At 31.3% G+C, this 27,475-nt stretch overlaps 2 protein-coding genes across 4 annotated transcripts in view; one reads left to right on the top strand and one right to left on the bottom strand.

The window, feature by feature from the left end:
• LOC127701270 (L-fucose kinase-like) overlaps positions 1-25,987 on the bottom strand; it is a 54,208-nt gene extending 28,221 nt beyond the window's left edge. For 2 of the 3 annotated variants that reach the window (XM_052205104.1, XM_052205106.1), the window contains exons 1-16: positions 25,899-25,987; positions 21,696-21,773; positions 20,855-21,006; positions 19,527-19,577; positions 18,513-18,638; positions 16,456-16,528; positions 15,480-15,574; positions 14,221-14,301; positions 13,319-13,438; positions 12,365-12,539; positions 8,281-8,420; positions 6,973-7,134; positions 6,275-6,394; positions 5,391-5,492; positions 2,930-3,060; positions 1,787-1,864 (exon numbers count right to left, since the gene is read on the bottom strand). In XM_052205104.1, coding sequence (XP_052061064.1) covers positions 1,787-1,864; positions 2,930-3,060; positions 5,391-5,492; positions 6,275-6,394; positions 6,973-7,134; positions 8,281-8,420; positions 12,365-12,539; positions 13,319-13,438; positions 14,221-14,301; positions 15,480-15,574; positions 16,456-16,528; positions 18,513-18,638; positions 19,527-19,577; positions 20,855-21,006; positions 21,696-21,771 — 1,682 coding nt within the window. In that variant the 5' untranslated portion in view covers positions 21,772-21,773; positions 25,899-25,987. Of the gene's footprint in view, positions 1-1,786; positions 1,865-2,929; positions 3,061-5,390; positions 5,493-6,274; positions 6,395-6,972; positions 7,135-8,280; positions 8,421-12,364; positions 12,540-13,318; positions 13,439-14,220; positions 14,302-15,479; positions 15,575-16,455; positions 16,529-18,512; positions 18,639-19,526; positions 19,578-20,854; positions 21,007-21,695; positions 21,774-23,434; positions 23,461-25,898 lie in introns of those variants that run through there. The other variant, XM_052205105.1, reaches the window with a different exon arrangement.
• The window catches only part of LOC127701323 (AKT-interacting protein-like), a 44,175-nt gene continuing 42,681 nt past the window's right edge, over positions 25,982-27,475 (top strand). Inside the window, exon 1 of the mRNA XM_052205211.1 lies at positions 25,982-26,097. The gene's annotated coding sequence lies outside the window, so the exon portion shown is untranslated. The remainder of the gene's footprint in view (positions 26,098-27,475) is intronic.

Genomic DNA, 27,475 nt, shown 5'->3' with positions numbered 1-27,475 from the left:
TGTCTACCGAGCCTAAAATAGGTTATATAATGAAATTTCATAAACTGTAATGAACGTTTAAAAAATTCTTGCACAAGATTGAACTGTGAAGTTGTGAACTACAATTTTCTAAAGTTAACATTGTTCTGCTACATACAGATATATAGACAGGTTTTTCCAATTATCTGCCTTAGTTTGTGACGTGACTCCTAGGTGTCGTCGTAGTAGCGATCCACCATTACAACCGTGAAAAAAATGTAAACAAGAATAAGGAATAAATAATAAAGTAATTAGATAAGGAATGGACATTAAATTATAAGTGTATTGTAGGCCAGGCGTTGTGTCCTTAAAATATAACTCACGGTACTAGTATGTGATACGTTACAACCGGGACATAATATATACGAATACTAATCCCAGGTTACATATCGATTATAATCATTTGGTAATCATAATATTGATTATTATAACACATACATAAATAAAAATAAATTGTCTTGCCGGTTCGAATGTGATATATCAGAAAAACCAGGTGCAATTTTATCAAACTCAGAAATTTCTGTGGTCAGACCTATAATGAGGCAGTCGTAAAATTCAACGATCCTCTAATCCAACGATCCTATAATTGGACAGCATGTTTTCTCCAGCGCGCTGTTACTTACATCTTCTGAAAAAAATATACCTATAGACATGTACTGTTTGATGATTTGCTCGTGGTTCGACTCACGTATACTGCTCAAAATTGAGTGACGTTTTCGTATCACTTTTGTCTCGGCATGAATTGAACAGCTGATCTGCAGTATTGTAGTTGAAAATTATATTTGTGTAGTAATTCCACTTAAGTAAAGAAAACTTAGTTACACAAGTATACAATAAGGCGTAACTGTCATTCATAATATGTATATACGCTGACGTGGTTTCCCCCTTTTATTCAATTTTGAACTCCTTACTCCTCTTTTAACAATATGTTTGTCTGAGTTAATGTTGCCGGAACGTCTGTCCATTTTGCAGCATAAAGATAGTCGTCATGTATAAAAAAAAGTTTGTCTCTTCATACTTGGCTGATTTGCATTCAATTATAAATACATGCATGTAGCCTCGGGGTAGGTTTCATTGTTATTATAAAGAAATGTGCATGAATGGATTTAGGGCATGCCCGGCCCCCCTAATGAAGCTTCTTTCATGGTTAATCCATACTTTTAACCGCTTCCACTACAAATTATGTCTTGTTTGGGGACCCGCGCCCCCCCCCCCCCCCCCCCCCCCCCCCCCCCCCCTTTCAAAATTCTGGATCCGCATCTGATGTGTAGATATTCTATACAAACAGAGGCAGATGCACTGTAGTCATCGGATTAATTTTCATAGATACTTTAAGTTATTTTACAGTCGTTTGACGATGTGTCAACATTGGTCTGCCAGTGTAATTTTACTTTCATAACAAGTTTTATTAAAAAAAAACGGATTGTGTGCAGTCGGCACAACTTGTATAATTCACATATTTTATTTATTGAGTTTTTCCACATCTGAAATTTTCTACTATTATTTGTACAACTATTAACTGCACAAGAAATGCCTCCACCTTTTTTATAACTTTCGGCAGTATCCATAGTGAAATAAACAAAAAAATGAAGGAAATACAAATGTAAACAGAAAATCGATAATGTTTTGATCAATACACGTGCGTTATTTTTCACAGTTGTAACGGCGGATCGGTCACGTGAGAGGTTAATGGATGCGCCCATGTTTTCTAGGTCAATGATAGATAAACCAGTCTATAAGCATTTAAGATAAAAGCAGTATTTAATACCTCTTCCAATGAAACTCCTCTTCAATGTTTACTAAGTCTAAAATTTCTTGTAGAGATAACCTCCATGATGATCTCCACCTAAAATTAAAAAAAAACTATACAGTATAATCAAATAATCATCAAAACTATCACAATTTTTTAACAGCACCATAATTTATCTAAAAAAAACATTAAGTCAGCTGTACTATTTTCAAGCTAAAATATTATTGAACTATTGAATCCCTTTTACTGTGAGAATATTCAAAGCAACAATCAACAGGCGAAGATATGTTAACTGATACTACATCCTTAAGAATATGATATGTATATGACAATTTTCATCCTTCATGATTAAATCAGTTGAAATATTTTTTAAAAACCAAATAAACGTGTACAATTTTATCAAACATGCAATTCACTATAATTTTTTTTATTTTGTTGTCACCTTTTCTATGAACACATTTTCTTTAGGAAAACAAGAACGATTTGTATTGAAAGTTTTTATATGCCTTAAGCACACCTAAACACAGGTACACAGCCCAAGCAAAAACAATTTCGAACTGATTTCTGTAAAGGTTTGATAAAGTTATTGATGTTTTAAAAAAACTTTAACCACAGACGGATGAAAATGTTGATGACGTTGACAGAATATAGGATCGCTATGTCACACTTTTGCAACAAAATGTTTCAGCTTGACAAAAAGAACATAACTGGTAAGAAATAATATTCTGATAGGCTTACAAATGAATCAAAATTGAAATGAAGATATCATACTATCTTTAAAATCTCTAATGATCTTTTTTGGATAGGGAGATCTGCAGAGGAAACAAATCTGTGTTGTTATCTTTAATGTTATTTCAACTCTTTCCTTTTTGTATTACAAATGTTTTTAATTATAAAATCCTTATGAAGATCATTCAAATGAATCCAATCATTAATAAATGATCTTTGATAATAATTTGTAAATATTTAAAGGCTAACCAATTATTTAGTTTCAAGCAATGTTAAATGCGAAGGAAATTACCAGAAAAAAGATATTTTTATCAAAATGGAAATAGTTAACTGACGTCTCAGTGGATTGGTCTTCAGAGGGAGATTTCAAAATTATAACAAATAATAGGTTTCTTCTTATGCCTAGAGAGTTGACACCTTTGTACACCATACCTTTTTAATATTGATCCATCCTTATCCTCTATTTGACCTTGAAGCCAGAGAATTTCCTTTAACCCAACTTGTTCTATGGCATGGAACACAGGGAACAATTTGGCTGTCATTATCGACTGACTGTCATTGTCCTAAAATAAGATTTAATAAATATGTTTCTAAAATCACGTATATTGTCACATTAAGCTGCAGTATTCAACAAGAATAATTCAGCTGAATACATTATTAGCTATTATAGAACAGACATAAGGATATACTTAGGTCAGGTTAAGGAATGTATGGCAGATGTTCAGACTCCTTGGTTTTTTTCCTTTGATACAGGGTAAAATATTTTGCCCCATAACACCCATTTTTCAATAGCTCATAAAAGGTCATTTACCAAAATTAAAGCAGATTCTAGATTTCTTTTCTTTCGATTTGAGACCCAAATAATACCAATGCAAATATAAGGTAAAAGTCTGAGTCAGCCTTTTCCTACCATTTTAAAAAAAATAAATATCTCAAAAAGGAGCTCCATAACCTATCAATTTTTAGCTTATTTTGTCACTTAACTAATGTTCTTCCGACTTATAGTATCAATTTTAACTTCTAGATTTTTTTAATTTCACCTAAGTACATCCTTAAGTGATTGAGGAATCAAATATATCCAGCCAATGTCATCCTTTGAGGGAATGCTTTAATCACAACTGTAGTGTCAGAATTTCCTGTTGTAAAGTCACATTACTTAAAGAATTGTTTTATGCCTATCTTCAACAGAATGTATTAAATCATTTTAAATAATACAAATAAATATTTTTACACTTAAATCGAAAAAAACAAAAATTGCTTATCATTTGATGGACCATATAACAAATTAAAACCATTTATCTAGTAAGTAGCAGTCTGAGGCTGGCCAATAAATTTACAATGAGGCAGTAAAAAATGTGCATTATTTCACAAAGGCTAAAATATACATAGTGGCAATTATTTCATCCTATACATTATAACAGTCTGTATTATTGTAAGTCTATAGCATTCAATGTAGTATGGTATCTCAGGTGAATATGAAAATGCTAACCAATAAGATTGAGATAACGCATGAGAACTACAGAGCAGGGTTCTCACTAGGAATTTTTCATGGTGAGTCCTGGGACTCATCACTTTTAGAAATGGTGAGTCCCAATAGATTTTGATGAGTCCAGGATGCGTGTAATTTTTTGTGTCTTATAATATGATGAAATAAAACTAAAACGATGCATGTTTGATCGGTAGTTTTTATTATATCACCAACATGTGATTACGAAATAGCACAACAGTACTGAAAGTGGTGTTAAACAACAGTCAATCAATCAATCAATCAATCCAACTTTGGACACCAGAATAACAACTGAAAAATTAAATAACCCTATGGCACCCTACAACTATTCCTTTTCAAGTCATAATTTTTATCAATATTAAAAGGCAAACCTAAAAGGAGATAGAAAGATAGTAGACCAATGTTTGAACATAGCCCCCAAAAACAGCCATTTACAGGTTAATTATATAATACAGGGGCAATAAATTAAAAAATATTCTTATTTCAAATCCCTTGATACATTAGTATAATTTTTTTACACAATAAAAAGAGATACATGCATTTCATGAATATAAAAACAAGCAAATCTAAAGTGAACACTGTTCAAAATATTGAGCTTGCTAAAGGCTGAATAGTAATTATTCTTTAATCATTTTTTAATCGTCATTCAAAACATTTTTCACTTTGTTTACATTTTCACCTTGTTTACGATCGCGATGTTCAACATGCACAATACAAGAAAAATGTTAAATCATTCGAAGACCAGTAGAATTATTCTTATCCGTAAAATTTCAAATCAACATTGTTCTATGATCTGTTTTATGCATAGTAGCAACAGTTATGAAATATTATATCATTTCATTTCATGTTCTCAAAAATTTTTACTTTCTTTGGTTCAATTTATAAATACGTGATGTTCAACACGTGGAAATATTAAATCTTTTCAAATACTCATTAATTTTTTTAAAAATCGGTAACTATTACATATTTATTAAACAGTTTGAACAGAATTATATACGTTTAATTTTAAAAAATAGTTATCAGTCAACAAAAATATTCATCTATGCATTACATAATTTTTCAACATCGACTTCCGGTTTAGTTTCCTGTCAAAACAACGTGACGATCATGAATCTTCTTGGCAAAACGATGTGTTTGGGACTCAGGGGATACAACAAGGATGCGTCCCGGGGACTCACAGGTTTCAAAAATGATGCATCCAGCTTGATTTCCATGTGTCCAGGGTATATAAGTATATATCATTCATTGTAATATGGTATCTCAGCTGAATATGAAAAGAATTACCAATGAGATTTAGATAAAGCATGAGAACTACAGCAGTCCAGAGTATAATTTATTAGATGTACTCAAATATCTGAGTCTGCTACAAATATACCTGGTACTTACAATATCAGATGACCACAGATCTTCTTTTATCATCCCTGTTCTATTCATCATAACTATCCAAGGACTATTGCAAAAGCTACTTGTTGATCTCCACATTGGTAACTTGCAAAATAAAGTTTAGTATCTTCAATATATCATCAAATAGAACTGAACTATGTAAAACAATAAAAAAAAAGGTTTAATTTTAAATTTACTGTACTAATAAGTTAAAGATTTCAAGAAAAACCTGACCACTAAAAATTATCTCAATCCACTAAGTATTGACCAAAAACTTGAACCTGACCACTGGAACATGAAAACAAAGCCAAAGCCATATGTTATATATCATTATAATATCAGACAGACGTCTATTCCTTAAAATCCACATACCAAATATTGTTGACCTGTCATGTATTTGTAAAAGCTTAGAACATGACATCATCCTTAACACTTAACCTAACTGTTGGAGCATGAACATGGTGCCAAGGACATATAATATATGACAGATGGAGTCAAAGCCTCATGCAATATACTGTTGATCTATCTCAATGAACATTATTCTAGGAACAGACCTCATTGTATAATTTAACATCAAAATGAAATTAATGTCTTGCTGACAAGGTTGTTTATGATAAGATCTTGTCAGCCAAACATTATTTTGGCTTTTTGATTTTTTGCAAATTGATGCTGCCACCAGTGTATAGTAGTATCCAAGTCTTGCCTACTGAAACATTCATTGCAGGCCAGACAAAAACAGCACACAAAGGGTTCATAGAAGCAGGATAAGCCAATAGACCATATAGAAGATTTGATGGCTATTTCAGAGTTTTGCCTACTATCCAAAACATCTTAATAAATATGATATATACATATTTAATTTCTAAACTTAATTCCTTTTGATTTACCTGAATGAGATCAAATCTACCATGTGTAGTTAAAACATATTTGGTCATTCCCAGTGATTTGATATGAATATTGTAACCTTGTACAACAACAGCATCAGCAAACTTTATTGTCTTCTTTGTCTAAAAAAGAAACAAAGAAATAGATGTGTGCACATATTTATTACATAATACTTTGATATTTTTGGTAACTCCTGTTATGCTTTTGGTGTATTATAAAAAGAAAGAGGTTTCAATAAAAAGAAATGCAAAGAAAAAATTGTATGCTTTCAGGAAAATGTTTGTTGAATAAAAATACATGTACTGAACAAAAACCACAAAACAACAGACTTTTCCATATGAATTGATAATTCTGTCAAACATATGTAGTGCAAATATTGTTCAAGGGGTCATTTATGTTCTTTCTTTAAAAATACAAAAGTCATATTATAGATAATTCCTATAACCAGTATATCTGAATTTACTCTTAAGATTTTTTCAGCATTTCATACTAACTTTTTTTGTTTGTTGACAAAAGGGAAACATGGCCAAGACAGTGGCTATAAATAATAAATTATATGGACTGAATATTTATTTTTCTAAACCTGGAGAACTTTGAAGTTCATGCCATGTTAGTCAATATGACTTTCAAATATGATTCTACACTCTTTAATTCATGAATACATTTACGTAATTGGTGCAGCAAACACATTTACACCTACCTGATAGTGTTCTATTTTTAATCCTGAGATAAATGAGTCAGACTGTATAACAACCCGTCCACCAATATGGCATCCACATACAACAGATTTCTTCCCAACTTCTACATCTCCTAACAACACAGAATTCACAACACTACTTTCTTCATCAACCATTACTCCAACCTGTGAAAAATTACTATTTTTTAAATCTGCAGCAATTCTTTTGGCTTTTCAATTATGAAAAGAATACTTTTTCCCAGCATCCGAATTTAATACTTGGGAATTTCATAAACCTAGAATATGTTTAATAATAATGTATTGATTAATAGCAATATTTTTTTTCTTTATTTTCAACATATACAAGTATACATTGCTGCAGACACTGGATACAAGCCCTAGTTTATATTCATATTTAAAAATTAGCATGTTTTCATTCTGAAATTAAGTTGAAAAATTACCAGCTTGAAGTTAACAATACTATTCTTTATGTACATTTATGTACAGACACTTCTGTATTCATGAGATATGGATTGTTTTGTTTTATTTGTTGGGTTGCTGTCATATCTCGCTTTATTCCTATTTGTACTAGACTAAAATACTAAACTATAATATAAATGTATTGTTTCACAAGGTAACATTAAAAAAAAATCTTGGCACCACTCTTGGTCACATCATTTAGACTCCAGACTTGCAGATGTTTGCTCTTACTCCTAAATGTTACATGCTTCGCAAAGAAGCAGCAAATACCAATCCAAAGTCTTTAGTTTAACCCATCATTCAGGAAGAGAACATATTACCTCTAATACTCTTATGCAAATTTATCATATTCGGATCATAATTATACACATACACCATATCTATTTCAGTCCTTGAAGATACCTCACTGGAATAGCCTTCTACAGGTATTCTCTTAAGACCAAGGTTTTTTGGAAGCCATGCTGTGGATTAAGTATAATTCGTGGGATAGTAATTTTCATGGGTTTCGGGTATAGGTGAACAAAGAATTTAAGTGTTCAACATAGTACAAGTTTTGATTGTATGCAGACTTTGACAAAATCTATTTGTTCCTCAATCCATGAAAATTGGAACACATAAAAACAAATGAATCAACATTATATAAAATGTTTTGAAACTTCAAAACCAAAATGGTGTTAATAGAATAAGCAAATCCTTCTAAAATCAACTTTGCCAGAGTAACCTTAGTTTTAGTATACAAGGGTAACATAATTCATCAATTGACAATATACAATTAAAATTTGTCTTCTTATTATCATGCATAAATGACAAAACTATCTTTTTGTAAGATAATTTTTTTCCAAGGACACATACCTGTTTATAGGAATGTGTAGACCTGTTCCAGGTAAGCTCACTCTTTGGAAAATTGTCAGAAAGAGGACAGGCTGTTATCTGATATTTATGGTTAAGAACTGTGTTAGTTAAGTAATGGAATGATCCTTCTTCTATCATACCTGAAATAAAAAGCAAGGAATTGCTATTTCTAATGCCAATTAATTAAGTTTATCATATTAGGATAAACTGGTTTAATAAAAGTAGAACTCCGTTTTTTCCCGAATCATTCCTAATTGTTTCCGAATTTAGTTACATTCTAAAATACGTCATATCGTGACGTCATTCATGCGTTGTTAAACAAGTGGCGAGTGCAAAAGCTGCCAACATAGTTAGCTAAAAATCCCACCCACCTCCCCATCCACCCCCCAAAAATAAAGATAAGAAAAATTCTGCTGCTGTGTTCAAATTTTTCAGGTTTTAAAGTGATCGGATGCAGTTATGGAGAGATGTAAAATAGATATGGATATACCGCCACTGGAATTAACAGCTCTGACAGCATGACAAGAACGTGCCATATTGCCAGTGAATGAGACACCAGTTAATCGAATCAAATTCTTGTTTAATTGACATATTTTCAAAATTATTGACAGTTCATATTTTCAATATATATCTGTATGACTTTTAATTCAGTATTTTATCATTTCAAATTTGTTGTAAATTAAAAATAAATAAGTCGTTACAGTATAGCCAGCGGGATATGGCAAGATGAAAATGGAACATGTCCCCACATTGTACGCTAGCTTATATTTGGGGTTATATTCTTCTGTGTTCCCACAGAGATTAAATTGGGTCTTCTTTGAATGTACCAAAGAGACCGGTTCCTGAATTGGTCCCAGTTTGGAACTTAGGGTGTTCTCTTTGAATTTTATAATTAATAAGCTGCAATGGAAACCAAAGAGTTCTTGGGGGGAATATTTGCTACGTATCGGGGCTCATTTTTCATACGATCTCTCTATTTAGCATTTAACGTAGAGGATTGTAGCTTTCATTGCCTACCAGTGAAGCACAGGCTTGCCAAAAATAATGGTTCGGCGGTTTGTACGTTCATCTTGCCTTATCTTGTCTGCGCAAAAAATTAATACTGTAGCCATATCATTCCAAATTCTAGATCTTTGTTGATTATATTTATCCTTGAAAAACAAAAGGAGCCGAATTTATACATTTCACACATACTATTATGGTTCGAGAAAGGGTTTGATCGCACATGAGACATATTTAAAACGAAAGCAAAATTGGTTGATCGCCCATGAGACATGTATATAAAATGAAAGCAGTTTTGATCTTTGATTAAACTGAGCTTTATCAATATAGAGTGTACATAGGTTGTCAAGGATGTCATTAAAGTTCTAAATTGATACCATTTCAAACATCAACAAGAGGCTGTCAGAGTGACAGCAAACCAAATTTTCCTGCAGAGGTCAAACCCTGGACAGTTGAGCAAGTATGGACACAACATTTAAGATTAAAACAGCTCTGAATTTGGATTGTGATTGAATATTTGACACAGTATAGGTTTCTGACACAAAATGAATGTGGTCAAAGAACTGAAAAATTTGAAATCAGAAATTTACCTATTATGGTCCAATATCCAAAATCTAATAACATTGTTATCATTAACATATCAAAGAACCCCCAAGAATTCAATTTTTGAATTGTTGATGAAATCAATCAAAAGTTTAATTTAGGACCCTTTGGACCTCAATGGGGTATTATCTAATTAATAATGAAAATAAATACAGATTTAGATTCAGCTTTTCAAAGAACCCTATATATATTCAATTTATGTTGAAATCAAACACAGTATAATTTTGGACCCCAATTTGGACCAACTTGAACTCTGGGCCCAAAATCAGAAATCTAAATATATGTTTATTATAGTTTTCAAGCTTTTTTTATGCTTAGTTTTTAAAGGAGTTTGCTTCATCAAAAAAAATATATATATAGCATTCAAAAAATAAGTTTATACAGAATAACAAACAAACCAACCACAAAATTCTTCAAACAATTTACAAAAGAAAAGATGAAAAAAAATCCAAAATGTCATTTATCATTAATACAATACATGTATCTATTAAAAATCTATAAAACTTATCTGCAATTATCTTCAAAATGTCTAATAATGAACAGTAAATTTCAAACTTTATTTATACTGTCCTACAGATCTTATCATCAACACTTAGGAAACAGAAAATTTTCAAACAAATCTGTCACTCTAATTATAATTGTGAGATAAGATATTTACCAGATGTTTTGTTATCTATTAACAGGTGAAAATTATTTAAAAACACTTAGTGTAATCAAACTTTATATATATAATTAATAGTTCCCAATATTTTTTCTTTCATTTGTCACAAACTAATATAGATCTGCAATTTATCTATCAATGTCAACAATTTTATCTACACACTGTAATGTAATGAAATATATGCTTTGATAATAATAGATTATTATCTAATGAAAATGATATTTGCAAATCACAATTTATGTTCAAAGGGAAATAACTCAATCATATAATGAGTATATATTTGGACTTCTAAAAAGTTGAAAACTCAAAAACGAGAGAAGATAAAATCGTGAAAATTAAACTTGACCTTCATTTTGTCACAGGAAACAACATATCAAAATTTGAAAATTCGTCAAAGCGTTTGCATTTTAATGAATGGACACTGTTGGCAGCTGCCCGCCCGCCGTTCATCCCCAAATCAATAACCGTCTTTTCCTTCGAAAATCCGAGTAAAAACAGTTGCAATAACATATAGTTCATGCCTACAAAATTTAAGGTTGAGCAGAGCTTATCAGATGAAATAAAAACAAAACTAAAACTTGTGTCTAAAAGAAGATTACTAAAGCAACTAAATTACTTAACATTTTGTTGGTTGCAGAGAACAATTAAAAGCTAGTAGTACTGTCTGAAAATTCATAAAATGAAATCACTCTTCAATTAATAAATATCTTAAAATATTGGTATATTTCTTCATGCTGTATTAAAAATGTACTTGTGTGTAGCTTTCTTTATATCTATTAGATGCTTTAGAAGGACTTCTTTATGCATAGCTTTACATGCTGTACTTCATTTGTGTTTATTTTTGTTTACATCCATTAGATGGTTTAGATGGAGTTATACTTACAAGGTCAAACATTTGCTAAAGCTCAATAATCTCCCCATTTATATATCAGGCAGGAATAATTTTGAATCATCTATATCTTTCAAAAGTATTCTATGTTTCTTTGAATTTTATTTGAATACATATTATGTTTCCAGAGAAGTTGCACTTAGGTCAAAATCATAAAAAGAATCAAAGACATCTGTAAATTCAATTATCTCCCCTTAATAATGTGGTTTAAAATTTATTTCATTCATGCTCATCTTGGAAGATTTGTTCAGACAAAGCGAATGTGGTTGCCTGTGGTTACACATCCACTCAAAAACCAAGGATTTAACAAAACATGCATATGAACCTTATCCTTACTTGGAATTCTCACCTATCAGAAATGACTGTGTACTTCTTTATGCCATATAGGTTACAATACACCATTAGATTTTATGGACGCAGCCATTTTATGAGCATAACATGGTATTCAGATTTAAGAGTATAGCTAATCCTGATTGGTTGATATGTGCGCCCGTTATTTTTTGTTATTAGAGACTTCGTGCATTCTGCATTATACCAAAGGCCAAATAAATTATTTTCCTTAGCCCTAACGGAACTGAGATGTCTTTTAAACGCTAGGATGAGACACGTATTTTTATGTGCAAAATTGATAGGCATGGGAGATAAGTACAAATTACGCTAAGAAAAGCAACGCGAACCTATATTTTTTGGACCAAAAAATACTGTCCTAATAACTTTTCTTTAATTCTAGCAAGGTTTCGTTTAAAAAATCAACTTTCTAAAGTCTGTATCTCGAAAAAGGCTATCATTGTCGCCTATGGGGAAATTATTTGTTTATTTCAATCTATAGGGTGATATTTTATTTAATTAATAAAACCATTTCAATTGTTGAGCAGATAATGAAGCTTGGGAGTACATCATCCCTGTTAGTTGTTAATGGTTCAACTTACAGGTATATATATTTGTACTACTTAGTTCTTTCCATAGCAATGCCCTTGCTGACCTCATTAGTTTTTCTATCTCTGAGTTTTTGTCTCCCTGGTTTCTTGAATTCTGTCCTGACACAAACTCCACTTCTGTAGCTTCTGTTGTCATTGGCAACATCACATCGAAAAAAAGAGATAACTGAAAGGAAATTGAAAGCTAAAGTAAAGAAACAGAATTCTACCTAAAATTGACTTTTTTATGTGGAAATATGTGAATAAAGAGAGATAATGAGACAGCTAACAAATAACATAATAAAACAGAAAAACATACATTATGGAGCCAATACATGGTTTTCAACTATTGATAAGAGGTGGTATTATTTTTCACACTCCAAAAATAACAAGTTGTGAATCATTTTCATAGAAATTACCAAACAAAAAATATCTGCTATCATTACCTAAAAGACATAACACATACTAATATGAAGGTAGCAGTAAATGATAATGTTCATGACTTGGGAAAGGCATATTCACTAGTTATTTTTTTTTATCATTACACCCTATGCCTTGTTTTATTTCAATCAAATAACAATTTTGAAATGACATAAAATACCTAGAAAAATGTCCATTAATAATAGCAGTTGCCATTGCACAATTTAAATGACCCATTTTCACTGTGACTGAGCTGGAATATTGGAATTTTACTTTTTTTTTCAATTCTTTTTTTATACATTATATTTAAGTTCACAGAAATGATCTAGTAGTGTCAGAATAATCACAAATTTACTACTAACTACTGGGATTTTTCTTATGGAACTATAACATTAACAGTACCAATTTTACTGCATCAGATGCACATACATATCAGAAAACAAGTAAGTATTCAAGCAATACAAAAAAATAATAATATCTTCTGATTTCATTTTATGTAAAGTGTATTTATTTGATTGTGTGGCTTTGCTTACTGTAAAGGTTTACCTGGATAGGTGGTTCACCACTATCAAGTCCCATGTATGTACAAGCATCTAATGGAGGCTTCATGTAGAAACTAAGTAACTTCCCAGCTACAGCACTGCTAAAGTATACAACTGATGGCACCTAAATATGCAGTATACATACTAAATAGTTTTAAAACTTTCATATATTCTACACTAATGGCACTTTTAAAATTACACTTGTCATGACACCTTACTAAAATAACATTGCTACATCATAGCCATAGAATATGAATTTGAAGCCTCAACACATGACAGACTCTTATATAAAAAAGAAGATGTGGTATGATTGCCAATGAGACAACTCTCCACAAGAGACCAAATGACACAGAAATTAAAAACTATAGGTCACCGTACGGCCTTCAACAATGAGCAAAGCCAATACCGCACAGTCAGCTATAAAAGGCCCCGAAATGACAATGTAAAACAATTCAAACGAGAAAATATGTTTGTTTAATATTGATGATGTAAAATATTTTTTACAAGTGAACAAGTCTATTTTCTAAGACCATATTTTGACCTTATTTGTATTTGTATTTATCTTATTGTGGAATTGTCTCTCTATTGTGTTAACCCTTTTTTTAACATAAGTAGACCTCAACTTAAGCAAGTGATACTTCTATACACATTGCATGGTTATATTGTATTCAACACATGGTTCTTGTTTCTAATCTACTTAACTTGTTTCACAATATGAATAAAAGAGAGGCGAAAGATACCAAACGGACATTCAAACTGATGTATAATGTATGCATTTATTTTTCCTTGTTTAGTTCATCATTATGTATTATTGTTGTATTGGCTGCCTTTAGTTACAGTGTGAACTGACAGGGTATACTAAAAACTTAAATCAAACCAATTCACATATCTTGAAGAAAATCTTACCACAGGAACTTTACCATCAGGTCTTTCACAACATTCAAGACTACTAATGTCTCTCTGAAATAATATATCTCCTACATTTCCCTGTAAACCAAAAATTAAACATGGTTATAAATTGTTGATTGTAATTGGCATATCATTTAATCTTAGCATTAATGATACAATATAGCACAGTGGAAAATCTTAAAATCAAAGACTGTTCAATATTTGGGTTTTTTTTTACTGTTCAATGTTATAAGCATTTTTGTGCAAATGTTCAAAGGAGAAGATGCATCAAAAATAGTTTTTGGTCGAAGAATATGAAGTTTTTGACAACTACTTCAAATTAGCTCATAATATAAGGGAATTCAAAAATTCAAGAAATATACACCAAATATATAGTTTACTCATTACTGAAACCACAAAATCTTAACCTTGATCACTGATCTATGAAATGAGGTCAAGGTTAGATGAACCTTGTCTGCCATACAAGTAGATCTTGCAATTATTTTTTATACCAATCTCAATTGTCCTACCACTCATAATAAGTGAGAAATCACGAAATGAAAACTTTTGTATTTTCAAGCAGTCACTGAATCATGAAAATGAGGTAGAAGACAATGGACATATGGTAGACAGAAGCTTTGTATCAAAAAGGCATATGTATATAAGATATGAAGTATCTTGGTTTATATCTTCAGACTTACTGTGGATTCATTATCATTCGTAGGATACCAATTTTCGTGGGTTTCGTGGGTACAGGTGAACCATGAATTCAAATGTTCAACGAATAACATATTTTCAATAGGCTTTGTATACAGAGATTGGCCCAACCACGAAATCAAATATCCACGAATATGAAAGTTTTCAGCAATCCACGAAAATTGATACCCACGAAAATAAATGAATCCACAGTAAGTGTTTTAAGATTTTTTTTTATGCTGGCACCAATGAATTAGCATCCCTATGTCTCACATTCTGCATTGTTCTGTGACATACATTGCAGGCACGACAAAAATTATGTTAATCTATGCCCGCAACCTCTCCAAAATTACTTTAAAATATATTTTTTTATATACATGTATTAATAAAATCTGGACAAATAAAAGTGACCTAACATTAATTGTAATTTTTTTGATACTCTTTGTTATTGATATGTATAAATTAAAATGGTCTAGAGCTAGTTATAAAAATCTTTAATTTTCTTAACTTTTTCTAATCCTATGTTATTTATATCAAAACCTTTTCTATTTAAATTTGCTATGGGTTTACAATAATCTTACATCTTTGTCTATTTTATAAACTCCATGATCTTTACAATATTTTGGTGTACTAGGAACTGTTATGGCACATGCATCACAAGGCTTCCATGGAACTTCTGTAATTAATGAAAGAAAGAACATATTACTATGTCAAATTAATTTCTATGCAAATCTATCCATATTTCCTTTAGATCATAGCTACTAAATATTTTAAGGAGTCTGAATTGTTCAGATGGTAATCAGAAAAGAAAAAAATACTTTAAATGTCATAGAATTCATTTTAAAGGTGAAGTTTGGTTAGTAATTTTGCATATGTTCTATGCCATTTATCCCATATAATACTGTTTTCAAACCAAAAAATGTAACAAAATTAGGTGGTATATGATCACTTGAGCCAAAAATTCTAGCAGTAACCAAAGCTGAGGGAGCATCTGTTTGAATGTGCAGCCACATCATAATGGGGATGTTAAATCTTATGTCCCTGTGTTGTGAGAGTGTAATGCTCTTTAAACAAATTCACACAGCAAAATACTGTCAAGCCATTATATACTAAGATACATATTTAATAGGCCTGCTAAAATGCTATTTTGATCAATTTCCACATCTGTCTATTTGCCACAGAAGGCACTGCAGCATCAATAAATGGATCTAATTCTATTTTGTCATTTTAATACTTTGATACTTGGTGGATTTAAAAATGTCCTCTGATTTTGATCCACTTCTTCATAAAACCTTACATATTTTGACATTGAAATATTTCTAAAATGTTTATTTTACATAAAAGTATTTGATGAAAAATCAAATCAAATGAAATATTTTCATACTGCACAAAATGCAACAAACTTTTTTCATTTATCAAAAAAATGTTATAAAAACAAAAAATGATAACTAAGAAGAAACAACAAAATCAAAAATCACACACACACAACTTTATGTTCACATCACATCACTGTTATAAATCTGAGGAAAGAAATATCAAAGAAAATGAAAAACATACCTGCATTGTCAGGTATAGACAAGATCATGTCTGTACTAGACACCCATAGTCCAGGACCAGATTTAACTGCTAGCTGCAAAAGCCATAATAATTGTTTATATACATGTATTACTTACCACTATAGTGTATTCATATGGCAAAAGAGCTTTACATAAATACCTTTTATACTAATATAAATGTGCTGTCATTTTGGACACACCCCTTTCCTATTTTTTCATGACATTGGTCAGGTTAATTTGTCAAGCTTTCTCATATCAGCATTTTCTTTGCACAGTTAGCAGCCACAATCAATATATTTATTATTCTACCACTTTAAATTTAAAGGTACCTTGTCTATTGTTGTTTTTTTTTCTTTTTTGTGGCTTTTGTTTATCAATTGATGAAGATAAAACTAAGATGAGTATTAATCATGAATACTCACAAAACTGCTGAAATCCTGCCATTTCAGGAACCTCATCAGTGGTTGTTTTGGTTAATTTTTTATAACCATGTAGAGTTTTTTTGTCCATTAAAGAACTGCATGTTGATGATAGATATCTTATAGAAAGTTATTCACATGTGGAAGTAGAAGTGTGACAATGTGTCTAGCCTCAAAGTGATTATGAGCTTGATTTTTTGTGCAGAAAGTCCTACTTTTGTTCTTTTTTTTTTTAGTTGGGTTGCTGTTCAACTGACATTTTCTCCATGCCCCTTAAATCACACAATACCGTTTCCTTATGTAAATTCTCTGCAAAAACTACAGGACAAGAGATCCATATAATATAAATAAAAAGTAACATATCTTCAATTGAACTTCTATAATGTAGATCTGATCGATAGTTTATTACATTACTAGATAAAAGAAGAATTTGTCTGAGGACACGAATTCCCCCGCTCAAGCTTTGCAATTTTCCAGGTTAAAAAGGGGCATAACTATAGAACAATAAATGACTCACTGCCCAAATTTGAACTCTGTCTGAGTGCTGTAGTTCTTAACATTGTGAATGAGTTTCATTAAATTTGGATGAGAAAATCTTAAGTTAGAATGTGGAAAGGGAAAATATGGGACAGAAAGAGGGAAGGACGTACAGAAGGACAAACAGTCAAGAGTAACACTTAATGCCCCCATTGCCTATGGCAGGGCCATAAAAAACTGATAGCAGAGCTCTTCCATAAAAAAATAAATGGGGAATGTGTCCAAAGGGACACAGATGATGCCCATGCTTGCATATAACATTATAAAAGGAAATAACCCAAGAACAGTAAAAGTGACGCTACCAAAATTCGTACTTGATCTGAGTTTTGTGGTAATAAGCATTGTGTATAAGTTTCATAACATTTGGTTGAGGCAAACTTAAGTTACAGAATGGTAAGGAAAAACTCAGCAATTTATCCATTTGTAAAGGAGCATAACTCTAGAATGGTAAAAGTGACACCACCCAAATTCAAACTTGATCTGTGTTTTGTGGTTATAAGCACAGTGTATAAGATTCATAACATCTGGTTGAGGCAAACTTATGTTAGAGAACGGAAACTAATAAATTCAGCAATTTTTCCATTTGTAAAGGGGCATAACTCTAGAACGGTAAAAGTGACGACACCTAAATTCAAACTTGATCTGTGTTTTGTGGTAATAAGCATTGTGTATAAGTTTCATAACATTTGGTTGAGGCAAACTAAAGTTAGAGAATGGAAACCAATTTGGGGACGTACGGACGGACGTACAGACGGACAAGGGTAAAACTCAATGCCCTCTCCACTAGGGCAAAGTCCATATTTTGCAATGTGAAACCAAAAACATATCCAAAACAAAAAATGATATAGTACATACACAATACCATTAAGTAAGACAAATCTGTAAAAGTTTTATTGAAGTCTTTTGAAAGGTTATGGATAAGAAATCAAATAGATGAATTTTGTCATTATGCTAAATAAAGTTTTAAGAAGAGAGGTATGTGGATATTCCTATGCAGAAAGCATCTGAATCAAAAAAAAAGTTACGTCATAATAATACTTCCATTTTCTGATACACTAACTCACTACATTAAACAGTTATTATAAAGCCATAATATTCTAACCTTTTCTGATATATTATTAATGAGTAAGTCTACATTTGTTATAAGTCCGTCATACTCTGGGTTTGTATAGCTGACAGGAAGTACCATAAAAGTCCTACCACATGGATCATATGGATAGGATCTGCCCTAAAAAATAGAATTATCATAGAAAAAAATTATTCATTTCAGATCTTACAATTTACAATTCTTTGCCCTACTTGAAACTAATGCAGTGCTTTATAAAATTGTGCCAGAATTTTCCAACAATTTTAAACAAGAGGCTCTCAAGAGCCTGAATCACTCACCTGTAATTTTTTGCTTAAATCTTTCATCAATGATTATTTTTGCTTTTCAATAAATATTAATGAGTGGCTTAAAAATGCCATTTAAATGTTCTTTGTATCTGTCATATTTTCTTCAAAAGCAAAAAAATGCATTTTACCCCTACCGTTATGTTCCATTTTAGCCATAGTGGCTATGTTTCTTGACATACAAGGAAATAAAATACAAAATTTATAGTAGATACTCTGAAACTCATTCAGCCCAAGTTTGGCTGAAATTGATTCAGCAGTTTCAAAGGAGAAGATTTTTTAAAGTAAACAAACTAGAGGAACAAATTGAAGCTTAAGTTTGGTTGGAATTAGTTCAGTAGTTTCAGAGGAGAAGATGTTTGAAATAGTTTACACCGGACAGACAACGGACGCCTTCGGAAAGGTGAGCTAAAAATGAAATACTGTCTTTAGAGATAATTTTACAAGTAACTTTCAAACTGTTGAAACTATATTTTCATATTTATCTTGCCCATTACTGTCACAAAATCAGTCAGGATTGACAAAAAGGACTTTTGAAATGCCTTACCTAGTAGGTGTCTAAAATTTTATTTTATTTTCTATAACTGTGACCATTGAAGCATAATAGTACAGCTAACCCTCCATCTCACATAGATATTTTTTGTTTACATGATGATATATTTTTATAGACAATGTTTGAATAGAGTAAAAACTCACTATACATATTTGTGCATTGTGTACTTACACTATGAAGAATAAGTATATGAGATTCTTGAAGTACATCACTGTTTATCACCTATAATAGAATTAAACACAACAAAAAGCAGAAAGTAAATGACTATGCAGGGGAGGATCCAGGATTTTAGGTTAGGGGGTGGGGGGGCACAAACTTAAATTTTTTTGAGGTAAAATGATCGAAATATTCTTTATTAAGCTGAGGACAACCTATGCTTTGCAAATTTAAGGGGAGCGCACGCCCACCACGCCCCCGCCTGAATCCGCCCCTGCTATGTCAGTAAAGTCAGGATTTGACACTTGGATACAAATTTCATTATATATGACTAAAAGAAGATATGGGGCATAAGTCAATGAGACATCAACCCAATGACACAAATAAACAAAAATTTGGATCTGCCAAAGTTCACTTGATTTATATGATTACAACAGGTTCCTTTAAATAAATTTAGTCAAATGTTTTGCTAGATACAAAAATTAACTGAACACTTACCTAAGTCTCTAGCTGACATTATAGTGTAAATGGGTAGGTTCCAAATCAATAAAATGGGTCTCAAAGTCATTGTTTACTTCATTTGATTGACTCGGAGCACTTAATCAAAAGTTTCAATATTTTTCAAAATTGTAGTTGGCATTTTTTTTGGTATTGCGTGATGTCTAATCACTTGATATAACTTATCAATGTATTTCATAGGAGTAATACAACGAGTGTCACATGTGTGGAGCAGAATCTGCTTACCATTCCGGAGCACCTGAGATCACCCTCTGTTTTTGGTGGCTTTCATATTGCTCAGTCTTTAGTTTTCTATGTTGAGTTTTGTATATTGTTGTTTGTAGTTTGGTATTTTTCTTTTTTGCAATGGCGTAGTCAGTTCATGACTTATGAGTTTGAATGTCCCTTTGGTATCTTTCGCCTCTCTTTTACATTACTTATGTCACTTGATCAGCACAAAATGAGGAATATTTGTACAGTGATCTGTGTTTTCCCTTTTGTGAAATATACCTTCTAAATAGTTAAAAATGCAATCTAAATCAGGCCATTGGATTTCTTGTTACAATTGGTTTACATTTTGTTACGTCTTGGTCTTTTATGGCTTGCTAGTTGGTATTCTGTATGGGTTTTGCTCATTGTTGAAGGCTGCAAGGTGATCTATAGTTGCTAACATCTATGTCATTTGGTCTACGGTGGATAGTTGTCTAATTGGCAATCATACCGAATCTTTTTTTTATACTTGAATATTCCTGGCACTGCCTACAATATACCTACTACAATTGACAACGAATTTACTCTACGATATACCTAGAGTAAGTTCTTACCACTATTTACATTATACCTACTGAATATCCTTGTTTTGCACTGATGTATTCTGTTACTGTGAGTAAGGCATTGATAGTAGCTCCACCACTGCCAACATTACTCTTTGGATCTTCTACGGTCAATACAATAACATCTTTGTCTATATATCCTTTGGCTTGTCTTAGTTCTAGTTCTGTTCATATAAATTTAACCCAAACAATTATTAGATGATTCAGAATGCAAAATGATTAACAAAATTAAAGCCAAAAATGTGTGAAATGCTTCAATTAATTGGTACTACATAATTATTATGATAAATAATTTCAGATATATGGATATATATATATTACATCAGTGTATGTGAGTGTCCAGAACTACTTTTATTAAGGAAGTACATACATGTAACATAAGCCGATGTGAAAGACTTTTCCCATGAATCAATGAAAATTGGAATCAATTTTAACAGTACTTTTGCAGTGATTAACATGAATTTTCATATCAATATACAATACAGTACAGATATATACATATATATATGGATATAAACAAGTCTAAACTAAAAACAACGTTCAAACCTATGATTGCTGTGGATAAAAACCGCAATTTTTATACGTGTGCATGCAAAACAAATTTCTTGGTAGAGGGGTTTAAATACAGCACAAACAACATTTTCCAAAAGACCAAAAAGTGAAAAAGTATATTTTAACAAAACGCATTTGACTAGTGGATAATATATATATGTGGATATGTCTTGTATTTAATCCACTTAATTTATCCTTTTTCTGATCACAAAGTTTAACTGTTGATATCTATAGATATTGGTCTTATTTTACCTGCTTTTAATATAAACACTTCCATACACAACATGCCAGATGTAATTACCTTTCTGTACTGCCTCTCCCCATTCTTTTTTAGCACATGTCAGAACTATTGCTGTCCACTTCACTTTGGCTGTCATTTCTGGAAAGAAAATGTATTAATTTTTCAATGTAGTTTATGGAGTCTTTATATACAATTGAAATCATTAATCATGCCATGAAGTAACCAGAGGCTAAAAGGGGCCTGAATAGCACATACAGTATCCTAAGCAATATTTAGACAAAGTTAATTTTGTTTTACTGTTTACAGTTTCATATTTGCATTTCAGTTTTCAAGATACAATGTAGTGGCAAAAAGTACAATAATGAGTATTACTTAACGTTTAAATGCAAGTTTTTGATTGGTTAAGAACAGGGAGACACTTAATTATTTGAGTGTTTGTGTGCTTTATCAAACATGCCAAAAATAGATGGTTGTTCAGTACATGATGTCATAATTTATTACTTTCAATTCAAAATGAAAAAGACAATGATAAAAGAACATTCAGTACAATAAATTATATAACAAATAGATGAGGGTGATTGATCAGATTGTTACCCTTCTAAAAACCTTGTCAAACTTTGCATATTCCTATATATTTATATTGGGGCCTCGGTGGCCAAGTGGTCTGAGTAGTCAATCTACTGTATTAGTAGCCTGTCAACACTGAGGTTGTGAGTTTGAATTCGGCACATGCACTAGACTCCAATCTTAATTGACTAAGATTGTTGGTTTACCTATTGAAAGGTCAGTGATTCTCTCTAGTCTCTCCGGCTTCCTCCACCAATAAAAACTAAATGCCACGATATAGCACAATAAATAATTCCGTAATCTTGAACTTTATCAAGGATCTTGAATATTAATATGTTTGTTCTCCTAATTGCATTAATAAATTTTAAAATAATCAAATATTTACAAAATTCTTCATTGATTGGATTCTAATTGCCACCTGATTATATAAGGTATTTCAATAAAATGTACTTGATGTCTCAGGTGTGAAAACTTAAAGTGGCTTGATTGGTGATTACGACAAGTGTCAAAATTAGATAATCTAATTAAATATTGGTACTTTTAATGTGTCGGTGAACTCGCTCAGGTCAACATTATGGGCTCAAAAATATAAGTTTTTACAAGTAAGTTTATATTTTCATATAATATATAAGTTTATCTCAATGGTCTCTCAATTTTAGGAAAATATTTTTGAAAAATAAAAGAGTTAACACTTTCTGTCTATCCGGTCAATATTATTCGTAGCGTAATTCGCGCTTGTAAAATCCGTCCAGTCAACTTTTTTTGTAGAAAAACAAATTTTTTTACTATAAAGTTTATATTTTCATATAATTTGTTTATTAATCTCGCAGATTTCATAATTTCATGAAAAATTATTGTAAAACAAAAGAGATATTAACACTTTTGTCAATCAGTTCAATATATTCAAATCATACATCGGCGAATATGAAATCCGTCCGGTCAACTTTGTTTTTTTACTATAAAGTTTATATTTTGAAAATATAATTTTCATTTAATATATTTATTAATCTCGCAGATTTCATAATTTCATGAAAAAAATCAATGAAAATATTGTAAAACAAAAGAGATTTAAAACTTTTTGTTGATCAATCAATAGATTTAAAGCGTACATCAGCAAATATAAAATCTGTCGGATCAACTTTTTTTGCTCATAAAACATAGTTCAGTATCTCAAAGGTCTCAGAATACAATGTACAAAAAAAAAATCTACCATATAACAATAAAAATCTGACCATTTATATCTCATCCGGTTATTATCAAGTCACAATCCGGTCAATCATCCAGACATAAGTGTAACCTGTATATATAATTTAAAATTCAAGCATTCAAAGGAAGTAGAGACGAAAAAATAATTTTCAAAATATTACTTTTTTTAATTGTAATAAGAAATTAAAATCATATAAGTAATATTCTTATATATCTTTGCATTCAATTTGCCTTAGATTTAATCTTTTTACAAAGAAACATCAATTTAAGGAGAATACTGCGAAAAGTGGGAAAAAAAGGGGAGTAACTCAAATTTTTTGTCAAACATCTTTGAAATTCACAAATTATTCAAGATCTGAGGCTAAGGTACATGTAATTGGTGTTAATTAACAGTGTATTTGACACCAAAGCTGTCAAGTGAACCCATGCACTTTAATGGGCCACTTAATTTGACAGTTTACATAGTTAACAAGAATTACGAATTTGCCGATATTTCAGAGGAAAATCACTTATGAAATACATCATAATATTCTAGGTTATTTATCGACGCAGCGGGTATTTAAAAATTCCTAGGTGAGAGGTGAAATTTACAGTTGTCACCCACAGAATACAGGTCAGTTGACAGGTATGTAATCACTCTATCCCAAAAATAATTGGGGAATGTAAGGTGTGAATAAAAGTTTTTATTAAGTAGATGAATTATGACCAAGAATGAGATAAGTTATAATTCAAAAATATATCATCCACAATATTTTCTTTTTTCAAATTTATAAGAAAATGAATAATTCATTATATTTTTTTCCAAAACGTTTGGTTTCCTTTATCAGTTTTTTTTTCATTACTTTACTTATTATCGTATCGTACTCTTGACATAAGCATGATTTATGAATGATATATGATACTTGGCAACCCTAACAACCTGTCCACCCCTTTCAACTTGTCGACCATGTCAACCCCTACAATTTCAACCTGTCAACACTGTCAACCTCTCCAATTTCAATGTTGTGTATCCTACATAGTGCATATTTTACCTCATACCCTATATGAACCTCTCTTATGATGCTTTAAACATGTATCTATGAAAAATTTATGCACAATACATTGTTTGAACAAGGCCCCAGATAGCTTCAACTGGTTTGGAATAGGAATAAAAAGAGATAAGGTATACAGCCTTGTAGTCAGATTTTGTGCGAAAACCTGTTTTCTTATACACCTTATTGCTATTTAGTCCAATCTGGAAAAAAACAGTCACTTATACAACTTCCTGTTTGGGTCAACTCTTGCAAAAACAAAGGTCATCAGTAAGGGAGCAACCATTTAACTTCAATGGGGGGTTATGGTTTTTTGTCTGAGTCAGAAAATTTTTTTCATGCAAAGCATGAACATTTTTTTATACATTGTAGTTTTTATCGACTCTATCAATCAAATTATTTTTTTCAAAATTTAACACTACAAGGTCATGAAGGTATGGGGAAAATCTGGACTCAGAATATTTTTTTTTTTGTCATCTGCTTAACTACAATATTTTTTTCATGAAATTGGGGATCAGAATATATTTTTAGGAAAAAAACCATAACTCTCCTCCCCCCCTGAAGTTAAATGGTTATTCCCTAACTTTCCAAGGAAGGAAAAAAGTTTAGAAAGCAAGCAATTTGAAACTTTGATAGGTTATGATCCACATTTTTTAAAACACAAATTAAAGTAATTAAACTGCTTTGTTTGAAGTGTTTACGATGGTTTAAACATTTCTCCTAAAGTTTTATGCATAATACATTGTTTAAACAGGGCCCCAGATAGCTTCAACTGGATGAAAAAGTTGTGTAATTTTAGAACTTATCTGGATTTGAATAAATAGCCATAAAGTGTTCTGAGATTGGTAGTCCAAATAATTTTGATGTCTTGAAAGGCTATTTTATTTTTTTGCTGAAAAAAATAAAATAGCCTTTCAAGACATCATGAATTAAATTACATAATTATTAGGACTTATAGATTGTATATTGTAAATAGACCTATAGTGCTATACAGCTATAGTTGTATTACTATGGCGTGGGTTTAACGGACCGAAACGACCAAAGTCAAACAGATGTATGGCTGAAACGACCAAGGCCGAACAGGTATATGGCTGAAATGACCATGACCGAACAGGTTTATGCCTAGTCGGAATAATTATATATAATTATGATGTCTTGAAAGGCTATTTTATTTTTTTGCTTTGACGCCTTACTGCGACAGTAGCGAATGTTGCAGTAAGGCGTCAAAGCAAAAAAAATAAACGACTGTCGCAGTAAGGCGTCAAAGCAAAAAAATAAAATAGCCTTTCAAGACGTCATAATTATTTGGACTAGTGTATGGCCGAAACGGCGACGACCGAGCTGGTTCATGGCCGAAACGTCTCAAAAGCGGCCACACACTGTATTTGTCAGTGGCTGCATTGTTCTCAGTTATAATCAACAAAATCGTGTGGACTTTTAAATGCAATAATTTACCAACCTATATAGGCCTAGCATCTGATCAAGACGTTTTAAAACTGATATAGTACTTCGTCGCTTACTGTTTATTTTTCGATAGTTGCTTCCCTTGTATTACCGTATTACTTCCGCTTCCTGCATCACAATACACCTGTGTTTCTGGATTGTTTTTATTAGTTATTTTGACGTTTTTAACCTTTCATTTCTTAGGAGATTTTTGAGTAAGTTATGATATTTCTGGAATGGCTTTAGGATAGCGATTGTTACTAAGAATACCAAAGTTTACTCTAAATGAAGGTCGCCAGACGTCCTGACGTTCCTCAGACAAGGGACATAACATCATAAACATGAACCCCATGAGTCTTGAACCTAAAAAAATTAGGTCCCATACCTAATTTTTTTAGGTTCAAGACTCATAAGACATAGATTAATATGAGGCAGGTGTTACCTGTGAAAGAGGACGAAGTTAGCAAACCTTTAGAATAATAAACAGCAGATTTATTTTTATATAAACATTTATTGTAAAAAAAAATCCATAAATTCTGGTGAAAAGGTAACTGAATTACGGAAACATATCCAAGGTTGGTCCTATTGTTTGGAATATTATATATGAATTCACTTTTAATGTGAACAAAGAAACGCTATCTTCGGGTAGGGTTTTTTTTATACTCATTTTAAATTATAGTTTAATTAAAATCATAATAATTACACTTAAAAAAAAACAAATATCCAAAGTCAGATTTTTACTGATCTTAATTTGTACAGATACAAAAATCTGCCTGATTGATCTGAGGTGAGTTTCCCCAGAGAAGTCATTTTGTTTGCTATAAAATCATATGTTGAATATTATAAAGTTCTAGACTCCTTTTATTAGGTACACAAACAGAATAAATTCAAAATGTTCGTCCTCATTGTTCTTTTTGGGAATCAGTTATACAAATTTGCAGAAAATCATATGACTTCCAACATGGCAGCATCCTTCAACAGAACCAGAACGGGATAATGCGCAAGCTCAACTGTTCATAAAAAGGTTACGATTTTGAGTTCATTTTTATATTAATTTTCTTAATATTATTGGTGATTTCATCCCCACATAAATAACTTTCATGTTCGTGTATTTTCCCATATATTTTTGATGTCACAATACTTATGTTATTAAGTCATACTGCCTTTAAAATGCGGCTAGACCTCAGCCTTAACCAGCCTTAGTCATTCCGAAAAAGAAAATTGAAATTGCTCTATGCATAGATTAGTGGTAGACGTTTTAAAACCCAAGTAAAAATAACTTTTACTTAATTCATTTAAAGTCCTGTTGCACTTATGTAATGTTGAACGAAAGCTGAAATAGTACCACATGACCTAAAAAGTTTTGCACACAGCACCTAGGCTGTCATCCTGCCTTTGCTCTTTACTGCTAATCTTAGTTGACTAACCTTTTCAGTTACAACATTAAATAGACACTTAATTACGCAACATATTACTGGTCTGAATACAATTACATAGTTAAATGTGCTAATAATCAAAATAAATAGGTAGATGATTAAATCTATCATTTTCATAAATCAATCGTTAAACATAAAGTACTAAGAATTGTGAAAA

This window comes from Mytilus californianus, unplaced genomic scaffold (genome assembly GCF_021869535.1).
Source record: "Mytilus californianus isolate M0D057914Y unplaced genomic scaffold, xbMytCali1.0.p SCAF_5, whole genome shotgun sequence".
Classification (NCBI taxonomy): Eukaryota; Metazoa; Mollusca; class Bivalvia; order Mytilida; family Mytilidae; genus Mytilus; species Mytilus californianus.
The sequence above is the reverse complement of the archived record's forward strand: the minus strand, read 5'-3'. Positions and strand labels throughout refer to the sequence as shown.